This window comes from Chelon labrosus, assembly GCF_963514085.1.
Source record: "Chelon labrosus genome assembly, chromosome: 20".
In the NCBI taxonomy this organism is placed as follows: domain Eukaryota; kingdom Metazoa; phylum Chordata; class Actinopteri; order Mugiliformes; family Mugilidae; genus Chelon; species Chelon labrosus.
Genome location: NC_140353.1, coordinates 17,087,191 through 17,099,292, shown reverse-complemented (window position 1 = coordinate 17,099,292; position 12,102 = coordinate 17,087,191). Strand labels below are relative to the sequence as shown.

Below are 12,102 nucleotides of genomic sequence, written 5' to 3'. Positions count from 1 at the left end.
TTTTTTTGCATCCCTGCACTGTGGAACATTTATACTTATGAATTTTCAATTTCCTTTATTAGTTTACATGATTTACTTTAGATGTTGCCCCTTTGCATTTTGCCATTATGTGAAGAAATATCCCAGAGTGGTTAACCCGGTAGCCTGTCCCTGAATACAACAAACTGTAACAAGATGTAATTATATAAACATATGTTTGACATTCTCAAGACCAGCAAGTGAGGAAAGACCAGATCTTTCAATAACCTATAATGATAGTACTTATGTATTGTGTAGCACATTTTACAAGTATGAAATGACCAACTGGCCTCAAATATACAGTTTCTATGGCATTTATGCAGAGCTATTTCTAACTACTTATCAACAGCCATAAACATCAATACAGATGTATCTGTATTGATGTCAGGCTCTGGATTATTCTGCTAAATCTATGTGACATTAGACACAAAAAAGAAACTGTACCCCTGGGAAAAAATGGCACTTAATGCTAGGGGAGAAAAAAAAAATCTGATTATTAATTTAAAACCTTGTGCTGCGATACTTGCACTTTTTTGTGTCCCAGACTAGTGCCATTTTATCTTATTTCCTGTATTATCTTATATTACAATCTAGAAATAAATTAGTATAATTATAACCACCCAATAACCATTGACAGAGTGAGAGCTGGTTCAGCCGGGTCTGTGTAGTTGTAGAAGCTTAATGAGTGCCATAATGAAATATCGAGCCTTTTTTCCCCCCCCATTATCAAGACAACATCGCAGAACAATATTAGTTTGTATTTGCATGCGTAAGAGCAACCAAGTTTTGACAGTTGTCAATGCTGAGGCATTGTCATTGTGTCTGGATGGCACTTCAGGCTTAATCTCAAAGAGAGCAATGAAAGAGGACAGTTCTATTCTCTGCTTTCAGCACACTTTAATTACGCCTTTCAGTGCGAGATACATCGTCTCTGCTACAGCCCGCCACTGCCTCCCATTTATGCATATTAATAAGCATTAATTACACTCTTAATGAAACTATCAAAAAAACTGCCGTGCAATTGATGTGTGGGCCTTCTCTTGAGGAGTAGGGAGGAGGGCTGTTGGGCCTTTGAAGATCAATGTGGGAGAAATCCAATTAGGCCAAAGAAAGGGTAGGGAATCTGAAGCGGTAGTGTTTAATGTCCGTCTTTGCTTGCACGCAGACACAAATAAACAGACTGACAGAATAGGTGCATAAAGATGCACATGAGACCGATAATAGATTTGTCAACACACACGGGCGCGCACACGCACGCTCCTGGAGATTTCATCCTTCAGGCACAGATACATCTGCTCCTTGCTCAACAAGCTCGTCATTTTGAACGCTGGTGGTAATTGGGAAGGCGGAAGGCCAGGAAACAAAAAAGGGATCGTCTCTGCCTTTTATCCCCACATTAAGATTCTGTCTAGACAAAATTAAGACGGGCAGGGCAGGCACAGCAGTGACTTACTACTCCACTGCCTTCCAGCTCAACTTATAATTAGCCTGCCACTTTCCCATCAGATAAGGGGTGTTTGCAGCGTCCAAAGCTGGCCTTTGACATGCTGTCAGGGGGATTGTGCTGTATGCCTGCAATCAAGCTGACATGGAAACATGTTGACACTGGCCAGTGACAAGTCAGAGGAACAATGGGGGCCATCTGCTGGCCCCTTTGTCTCTGGTGCTGGGCCTTTCAGTGGCACCTGGGCTAATGTACACACAGACCTGTCTGAAGGCTTTCACGCACAATAAATATCTGATAAATCCTGTCAACTGAAGTTGAGCTTTCAAAGCCTTATCAGAACAGTGCTGGTGCCTGACGCAAGGCCAGAAGATAATACTGCTAAAAGAGAATAATACATATATGAAGAGTTTTATAAATGCCACACCTATCCATTTAATATTTGTCTGCTTAGATGGAAGAGTAATACAGAGCTAAGGCAAGATTAGTGCTATATCACAAGCATTTACCAGAGGCCTTCTGTCGAACATTGTTCCGTGCCTTCTCCACGCCGGGTGCTCCTGAAGTAGTGGCCGAGCGAATCCTCATGGGCTCCTGGACTGCTGGCCCGCCCTGCTCCCCTTGGTTCCGCCAACTCAGTGAGAAAGACCGTGCGACTGCTGCTGCCTTCTGGGAGTCCTGAATCACTCCTGATATGTAAAGAACAACACTTGCTGAGTACTGAATGAAAGAGTTCTCTTTGGTTTATTCAGCACAGAGTGGCTTATAGCACAATGCCAGTTGATCTTATTTATTTAATTTATTAGGGCGACTTAAGACCAACTTCCAATCTATTATCCACTATTTTTTAGGAACCATTACGTTGGGATCTGATTATACTCTGGGAAAAGATCTGCCCAGCCAGTCAAATTGTTTTAGCTTTAAGTGGTGATAGACACAAGAGTAACAGCAACGCAGTCATCAACACCATCAGGGCGACGTGGAGTTGAATTTGTTTACAACAAAATGCCTCTGATTTGTTGTAGGACTATCCAAAGTGAATGCAAAAGCGTTTTTTTCCACTCTGTATCAGTTTAACGCTCCATAACAAAATTCAAATGGTGTGTTACCAAACCCATGTTGTAATAGCAACTCAGTCTAGCTATGCAAGGCTATAAACTACATATAATGTCAATGAAATGATGATTTCAACATCACTGCATTAAACATACATGTAGTATGTACATTAAAGTAACTAGCTGGAGCTAACTCAAATGCACATTTACAGATCCAATGGCTAGCATTTGAAATTTGCTTTCTGCTGACTTCTAGGGGTAATATGAAAAAAAGACCTCAATGCAGCACACAGCAGACTCTCTAATGGATGGCAGATGTCAAAAATGTATGGACAAATTGGATCCTAATCCAAGTCAGCCTGAGTTAAGCTTCACAAATTCTGTTTTGAATAAGTCAAGTCTTTTTGGGGTAGAAGCTGTGATGATCAAAATAACAGAATAACAGTGATATATTTTAGACCACAGAGTTTCTGACAGTAAAGTCTTATTAAATGTACAAGTAAAAGAAACTAAGCATCATAAAGTTGAATGAAAGAAAAAAATAAAGACTTGGAAAGAAAGCACTATTATCTTCCCAAAAATCATTTCAAACCAATCCCCATATTTTCCCATTTCCTCTCCTCACCGCGTCCTCTCTGCTTCTTCTCCTTCTGTTCGCTGAGTTTGTCCAGAGGCAGGCTGGCCATGTCCAGGCCGTAAACGGTGCGTGCCAGCACAGCCGTCAGCGAGTCCATGATGCTGGCCCACTCTGTCACCAGCTCCTCCCAGCAGGTAAGAGAGGACAGCACTGCCAGCAGCTCGTCCCATAGCTCCCGGGAGATAAACACGCACAGGTTGGCTCGTACCCATGCCACAATGATGGTCTGAATGCAAGCGGAGAGAAGACATTAGCAACGAGAGACAGGGATGCAGAAAACTATTCCAGCCCTATGTGAGACAATACCGTATATCCATGATATTCTCTATACACCAGTTAGTCATGTGAAACAAAACAAATATAGGCTTACCCTAAATAGTATAGAGGCTAAACTTTCAGCAAAGATGTCTTTTCTTTGGTTTTCCTGTGGCCTCTTCATCACTGCCTCTGTGATTCTCAGTAGTACCTGTAGCATCTGCTCCCTGTAGAGTAGCATAAAGTCGCATAAAGTCAGATTACATTTCAAAATCATGAAGGAATAACTGTACACTGTGTGCATGTGAGATCATTACTCACCATGTCTGTGTATTCATGGTGTGCTCCATGATCATGTGCCGATATATACTGAGAACGCCCTTGCACACCTCAACCTGATTATCCAGGAGTTTAGGGACATCCTGGCAAGGCTCCAATAGGAACACGTTGGATGAGTTGGTCAGGAACACCTGTACACATTGGTGCATCAAGAAACAGCAAGGGTGAGCAAACACTAAAGCTATTAAGATCTGATCAAGACATGTTGGGATCTCTGGGACAAAAACACACCTCTGGACATGGACACCAACCTGTAGTGTGGGCTGGATGCCAGCCTTGACGTCCCTGTTCTGCTCCTCGGTGAGAAAGCCCCGATTGATGGCACTGCTGAACGAGTAGGTCCGGCCCCAGCTTGACGACCGCCTGTGACCGTGACTCTCCAACATCTTGAAGACAGGAAAAAAAACATCCTGGTGTTAAATCGGTTACCTCTGCTTTTTTGAGACCTTAGTGTGTGTTTTTGGCCTACGATCCAACAATAAAAACTAATAGAAATGCATAAAGAATATGTATCAGCTTTTAGAAAGTGAACCAGATCCTATATAATGTGACATACCGACTCAATAGAACAGATTCTCTGGTATGTCACACTAAAGCCGAAATTATGCTTCCGTGTTGACACAGCGCGTCCGTGCGTACGGACCTATTACGGACCTATTGCGTCCTTGCGGACCCCCGTGCGTCCTACGCAAGGGCCAGACGCGCACCTCCCAAAAATCCTCGACGCGCGTCGAGGCGACGCAACAGCAACGCAGCAGCAACGCAGCGGCATTGGCTGTGATTGGTCCGCTAACTACATCCGCTGGAGACCGCTTTTCCGGTTTCCACTCATAAACATAATTGTCTCCTTTGTCGTGCCCTAATTTGCAATAGAAGTATTTCTTCCTCTGCTTGAATAATTTGGAGCTCCAACGCCAGTCTCTCTGTCTCGGTGTCCATCGTTCACTGTGACTACGGCAAAAGCCGGAAGGTAAATAACGAGGCGAGATAGTCACAAGAGTGTCGATCGGTCGGTCACAAAAAACCATAGCGCCCTCTACCGGTGTGGCATGCATTTCGACACGTAAACCCCACGCAGAACCATCACGTTCTCACACTGCGTCCAAGCAACTGCGTGGCCATTGCGTGACCATTGCGTGACCACTGCGTGATCACTACGCGGAAGCATAATTCAACCTTAAGCCAGTTTAATAACAATCAGTTGCAAGATTAATATACTGTATATGGAAGGAAAATGTAAATCCATTGGCGGTCTATATCTTTGAGTAGTATTTACTTGTGCGTGTATGCTGTTTGTCTGTGGGCAGATTATCTGTTCAGAGCGGTCATCCACGTCATCATCCTGTGTAGTTGTGTCGGGCTCTGTCATGAAGTTGGGCTTCTCCTGCAGGATCCACTTCCTGTACACTTTGATCACCTTCCTGGTTGCTGAAGCCTCACAAGACGGCAACAGGAAAGCCTTCGGGGGGGGGGGGGGGGGGGGGGGACAAAGTATACTCAGTTACTATTAACTAATTATTATATGAGCTAGTTTTAAAAGTTAGCCTGTTAGTAAGGACATGCAAGTTATGTTCATAAAACCGCCAGTAGAGGGCGACACAGTACACGTTATTACAGTATAGCCATCTAGTCCAGGTCATGTGCCAAAATGAATACCACACAATACCTGAAATTCATTTTTGAAACCTCAAAGGGAAACATGGCTTTGTAACACCACTTTACCTGGTGGAAGACCTCGTTGACAAAATTCACATTGTCCCTGGTGGACAGCAGGATGGCTTGCACCATGTCATAGACATGACGGTGCTCCTCCTCAATGCTACACAAACTGGAGTCGCTGGGCCGTCGATCTGACAGCGTGCTGCTGTTGGAGTGGCTCTTGTCAGGCTCCCCCGCTGGCCCGTTTGTATCCCCATCTGATGTCTTATCCCTCTCCTGGCTGCTACTGCCTGCAGTGACAGTCTGGCCGTCGCAGAGAGAAAGAGTCAGTGAGGAATAAGGATCTCTTAGTATGCTACAGGAGTGCCTCCTCATCGTTTAATCACTGGAGTCTCATTGACTAGATTATCCTTAGTCAATTAGTTCTGTTTTATAGTCATTTTTAATGGGGAATGAGCTGCCGTATTAGTCATTAATGAAAAATCATTCTCACCTTTGAGTAATCATAAAAATAATCACTGCACATTTAATTCCCTATTGTCTTTCCACATGACTAAACTAATTATATTTACAGCAACAAGCCACAAAAAAAACTATTAGTCGCCAGTGTATTGGGTACGCCATAAAAGAACAGTCAAGCAATAACACCTCACCACAATTCAACTTTTGTATTGTGGTGAGGTGTTACGATTCTTTATGCTACCCTCACTTATATAAATGGGCTGGACAAAAATCTTATTAATAAATGTGTGAATATTTTTAAGTGCTCAGGGATTCTGCAGCGAAACATTCCTTCATAAAAGTTCTCCAGAATAAAAAGTCAACACAAGGATACTGTATTCACCTGGATGAGTTTGGGAATGACCTCTGTGCCGTTCTTGGCGCTCTGCGCCGCAGCAGCACTGCTGACATACTTCTTCTCCAGGAAGAAGGTGACCAGCCAGGTGATGAAGGCCACACGGGGTGCCAGGTACTGATCCCTGGTGCAGAAGGTGCTCTCATTGTTCCGCGTCACTGGCACATACAGGGGTTTTGGTCTGTGGTGGGGGAGGTCTGATGGAGTAAGAGCGTGGATGAAGAGGATGACGGAGGGGGCGGGTTAAAAATGGAAAACAGCAGGAGAGAAAGACAAAGAGAGGGAGACATTAAACATCAACTCCATATACATGGCTGTGATGGAATTCAGTTATTCTCAGCCGAACCGATTCTTTATTCATTCAATCAAAAAGCAACAGAAGCTGAAAAAGAAGGATAACATTTATGATATTAAATACATGATAGTGTCATATTTTATTTCCTATTTAGCTATCAGACTTTCTCTTTAAGAACCTGCTGTTCTGAAGGTTTATGTCACAATAGCTAACAAATGAATACAGCACTATCTGTTTTAACTAAAACATAATAATTAATAATACAGGGATAACAAAGTAATGCTTTTCTTAGTAAATGGAATTACTTTATCTTCTATGATTTGTTATCTATTTAGTGTCACTGAAAGTGCTACTGAGCTTAAAAAATCAGATCCAACTAATTTAAGTATGTTAGTTTTCTATCTGGACGGCACAGTGGTGTAATGGTTAGCACGGCAAGAAGGTCATATATTCCTCTCTGTGTAGAGTTTGGGTTTTTCAGGGTGTTCGGGATTCCAGATTGGCCACAAGTGTGTATGTGAGTGTGAATGGTGGTTTGTCTTTCTGTGTTAACCCTGTGATAAACTGATGATCTGTCCAGCATGTACTCCATCTCTTTCAATAGCAGGCTCCAGCCCCACCGCAACCATCTAGTTTAGAGGATAATAATAATAATAATAATAATAATAATAATAATAAGAGGTAACTGGGGGAGAATGGAAGGATGCATAGTTTTCTAGCTTCAGGTGTATTGAGTACAGTGTAGATCAGTGAACTTACTGTTGTGTTTAACTAAACACCCTAAGATTATATGAATTCTTGAGATCCAGCCAGAAGAAGACATTCAAAGATGGATATGCTGATCATAAAAGGACATGATCGACAACAATACTCAATTATGTGGTGTCAAATGATGCTCAGTTGGTATAAAGGGATCAAGTGTACCAACAACATTTGACCCAAACCATTACAACATTATACTACTAGAATTGGTCCATGTTTTCCTGTTGTTTACACCAAATTCTGACCCTACTATGTTAATATAGCAGCAGAAGCTGTCACTCATCAGACCAGGTAATGTTTTGTTTTTTTTTAATGTTCGATCCTTAGATTTTGTTGAACTCACTGTGGCCTTGGCTTCCTGTTTGTAGCTCACATGAACAGCATCTTCCAAAAATCTTCCATGGCATTTTCCTCATCACATCTTCATGTCTAAATAAGTTTTTGCCGTGTGGCTGACCGATACTTGCTTTACTGAGCAGTTGAACAGCTGGACCTAATTAAGTGGCAGGTGAATGTCTCCTTTCTTTATGTCAGCTTACCTAATAAAGGCTTGTAGAGGTTGGTGAGCTTGGTGAATGAGGGGAAAAGATGTGGAAGATAGTACTTCTTGAACAGACTGAAGAGAAACCTGAAGCCTGTGTCCTGGTTCTCTTTGTTCTTCCACTCTAAACTGGATGCCTGGCAGACAGACAGCACAAAGGCAAACAAGGTCAAGCTACAGAGAGAGGAGAAGGTTCCAGCATCACTCCCACAATGACAGCTTATTGTTTGCAGCACAATAGTCTGAATAGTTGAAGCCTAAGACAATGAACAGAATACAAAAGTAAAACTGTTAAGGCCACATATTCAAAAGATAAAAGATTTAATCACTGATACAACATTTAGTTTTTAACTTGTAAGGTAGATTACAAACTACATGCCTGAGCACTCACATCAGGCTCAAGAAAACAATAACACCATACGTAGGATTACAGTGTTTGTTCGGATTTGTAAAGATGTTTGACACGGGTTTTCTCTTAAGGGAATGAAAAAGGTATTACACTTCAAAGTAAGATGTTAACTGCACATTTTCATGACATTTTACGTCACATAAAACATATTGGTAAAAGGAGTTTTTGTGAATATTTATAAGTGAAAACAGCATTTGGAAGTGAAGTCTAACAAGAGGAAAATAACATTTCTAGGGACAAAAAACAAACAGATTCATTCTGATTAAGGCCACTGTTCTGAAGCTAGAACATGAGAAGTGTTAATGTTACTCTAAACATGTCGGATGAATGATCAAGTAATGATATACCATCGAGTTTGATGCATCTGCTCTGGTGTTTTATTTTACACACAAAACCATGAATTACCTGGATGACCATGTACTTGAGCAGTGTTTCGAGGATGTAGCACGTGGGGTCATCTGCAGTTTTTTCTCCCACCACAGCTGGAACCAGCGGGGTGATCTCCTCAGGCACCACCTTGGCTGCTCAGATTGACAAAGACAATAGACCAGAGTTAAGTGTAGGAATACAAGTTCCCCACGAAAAAGAAGCCAACACAGTCAGATACACTGACAAATATATATATCACAAAATAAACAACATGCACATGTGCCTGCATATTCCAATGTGTCTGCATTGCCTCACCATCCGGGGGGTTAGAGAACGGGTTGTAAATGATGGTGTCAAGGGTGCAGGGCCCTCTGGAGGAGGGCACAGCGGGGAATCCTGGCACCAGACAGGCAAAGATAAGGAACTGCTCCTCTGCACAGTTGTCCCTCAGAGCCTGCAGCCACAGCAGGAAGAGACGGATCCCCTCACAGCGGATCTAGACATGAGGAGAAAGGGTCATATTAACATATTCATAAAAGAGGCTAATTTTAACAATCTAATTAACACAGAAATATATGCAATCAGATTGTGCAGGTCAACATTCTGCAGCACCTACTCTGCAGCACTTACCTTGAATGAATTTCCAGTGTGTAGAAGCTTTTTCAGAATAGAACCTGGAGGAAAGACAAAAAAGGTGCAGTTATCAAAAATGATCCTATACAACAAGCAAAGAGACAACGCAAACAGCACAAAGCTGTCATCTGCACTGTGACAAATTGACCTTGATGGGTGGTCTTGACAAACTAGTGGGTAGAGTGGCGTGGCTTTTCACATTTTCCTGATGAAAATTAACATCAGTTGGCAGCGACATGCATTCATGAAGGCAATTTGGTTCCACTGTAATCAAATGAGACATTGCTCTGATTGCTAAATACCTTGGGCGGAAGAGGTCTGAGTGTGTGAGCTAGGACACGGGCTTGACAGGCTGCTGGCAGCACCGTTCTTATGAGGACACCAAGGTTTGGAAGACGTTTTGTTCGGTCCTAATAGCAATTTTAAGTTCTTATTAAAAGAGGGTCAAAGTGGGTTAAGAGGTGTGTTTTGATCAAGAAGGTCCTTTACTGAGTAACATGGCTCAAACATCTTTAAGTGGTCAGTGTGGAATTTGTAGCCAAGGTATGTGTTTGCATGTCAACCTGTCAGTCTGTGAACGTGTTTGCCGGGGCTCTCATGAGGACGTTGGACACATAGATGTGTAGAGGAATGATTTCATAGGCTCTGGGCTCAGTTCTAAAGGATGATAAAAGATGTGAGGATTTTCCTCAGCATCTTAATGGCCTGTGTCAAATGTCTGTGACCTTGCAATCCTCAGCTAAGTGGACAAAACGATCAAGTCATCAATGTCTTCTCTGATGTTCTCTGCCCAACTATTTGACCACAAACGTCTTCAATGGAAGTGGATGTAAACTGTGATAAAAATAATGTGAAAGTGGCTGAAGAACACAAATAGCAGCACCGCATCTTGACCAGTGACACCTGAACTGATGAGGGGAAAAGGAAACTCTTTGTGTGCAGGAGAGGCTAAGAGGCAGCGTTAAACCTTCAATGATTTGCTGCCCAGTGGCAGACAAAATGGTGAATTTGTCCGGGGCATCCACCCAGAGATGAGTCTTGATATTTGAAATTACAAGCCCAAGGCAAAAGCAAATCTGCAGCAGTGATCTAGACCTAGACTGTTCAGCTGCCAGAGGCTGAAAAACAACAGTTATAATTGGGGTTATCGCTTCTTCCAAGGATTTTTCTTTTTTTTTTTTTTTTGTGCAGGACTGAAATCATGGAAGCATAATTCAATTACTTATTTGCATTTCAAATGAAGTGCTAATTTGCATTTCCCATTTACAACCCCTTCTAAGACTAATTATTTTCTCTTCATTATAGAAGGCTTAGGCACAGTGGTGGTGACATTTTTTTGTCCTAAAGTGTATCTTAGAGGTTACTGAAGCTCAACGAAGAAAGAAGAAATTCACAACGTATAACAACCTGCCAGGCATCACAAAGAGAAACGGTTAACATGCAATACAGCGTCAACAATACATACCTATACTGTGAAACTGCCATCGGTTGTAGATTTTCTCAGGCAGAAGTTGTAGAATTTTCTGATGAGAAACAAAAGAAGTTATGATTAGGTTCATAAAGGACAAATGTATTGGTAAGTTTGGTACATTTCAGGGAAAGTAACAGCATTAGCATTCATTATTGTCCTTCCAGAAACATACTTTGAACCAAGAAACTACATTACATTAGCCTAGCGTAGCAAAAGTCAATTCTTATCCAAATGTTAGTCTGCTAAAACGCCACTGGGATGTTATTATGAGGTGTATTTAAACTGAAACAGAGAAAGAAATATCTGAACTGGATAGTCCTACGACAAACCAGAGCCCTTTTGTTGTAAACAAATTCAACTCTACAGCTCTCAGATGACCTGTATGACTATGTCGCTAGCCCGGCAGATCTTTGCCAGGGCATAATCCCCAACGGAGGTACCAATGTCTATGGGGAATACTTTCTGGTTTATTTATTATTCTATTTAGTGCACATGGTAGATTTTTGGATGTTGTATATTTTTTTCCTTTTTTTTTTAGGATAAATAAACGGTCTTTGTATCCTTTGTATGTATGTTTGTATGTATGTATGTATGTATGCATGCATGTATGGTATGCTGAGTGCCTGTATGTTGCTGCTGCAACAGTCACATATAAAGGAGATAGCTGCATATTTAACAACTGGCTTTACTTTGGTAAATGGCATGACCAAAGCAGTATAGCAGCGTACTTGCCCTTTCCCTCCAGCATGTCCACAGAACCCTGTACCGCAGGACAGCACTCATCACCTCACCAACAACCGCTTTACAACTCAATTAGTGCGCCCTAACCTTTCAGCAGCCTATCATTATTCTTGAATGCGGCGACAGGTTAACTGGGTCCCCCTGGAGAGATGAAAAAAGGCCGCGGGGAAGCCAGATGTGTGCACCCGTGCACGCACGGCTAGTTAATAGTCAATTCACTGTGAGCAACTGATGCCCCAAATGGCTCGCTTCTCATCAAATCCTAATCACTGACCCAATACGACTTCATGATTGCTATGTAGAGGTCAAGCCTGTCCTTTACCGCTTTACGTATGCAGCTCTGACCCACTCAACCAGACAACCAGCACTGGTCGGCATGATAAAAAGCTCATCTGCCCCGGAGAGTGAGAAACATGGGCGAAGAGAAGGATACGGAGCATGACGGATAAATGCACAAGACAGAAGAACAAAGATAAAGTCCTCACCAGCCACACAGAGCTACAGCTGAGACAGAAAGAAAGCAATGTTTTGTGGTAAAGGAGAATAACAGAACATATTTGGAATATCAAGTTTTTTAAAATTTGTTGACACAACAATGGAGTTTATGTAGATTAAACT

General features: G+C 42.1%; 1 protein-coding gene across 4 annotated transcripts in view; it reads right to left on the bottom strand.

The window, feature by feature from the left end:
• The window catches only part of ralgapa2 (Ral GTPase activating protein catalytic subunit alpha 2), an 89,173-nt gene that overhangs the window by 53,468 nt on the left and 23,603 nt on the right, over positions 1 to 12,102 (bottom strand). For all 4 annotated transcript variants that reach the window (XM_084569665.1, XM_084569666.1, XM_084569668.1 and 1 more), the window contains exons 4-16: positions 10,738 to 10,795; positions 9,270 to 9,313; positions 8,955 to 9,135; positions 8,676 to 8,791; positions 7,860 to 7,998; positions 6,252 to 6,460; positions 5,471 to 5,710; positions 5,025 to 5,207; positions 4,000 to 4,134; positions 3,731 to 3,879; positions 3,525 to 3,636; positions 3,143 to 3,380; positions 1,972 to 2,151 (exon numbers count right to left, since the gene is read on the bottom strand). In XM_084569665.1, coding sequence (XP_084425791.1) covers positions 1,972 to 2,151; positions 3,143 to 3,380; positions 3,525 to 3,636; positions 3,731 to 3,879; positions 4,000 to 4,134; positions 5,025 to 5,207; positions 5,471 to 5,710; positions 6,252 to 6,460; positions 7,860 to 7,998; positions 8,676 to 8,791; positions 8,955 to 9,135; positions 9,270 to 9,313; positions 10,738 to 10,795 — 1,984 coding nt within the window. The remainder of the gene's footprint in view (positions 1 to 1,971; positions 2,152 to 3,142; positions 3,381 to 3,524; positions 3,637 to 3,730; positions 3,880 to 3,999; positions 4,135 to 5,024; positions 5,208 to 5,470; positions 5,711 to 6,251; positions 6,461 to 7,859; positions 7,999 to 8,675; positions 8,792 to 8,954; positions 9,136 to 9,269; positions 9,314 to 10,737; positions 10,796 to 12,102) is intronic.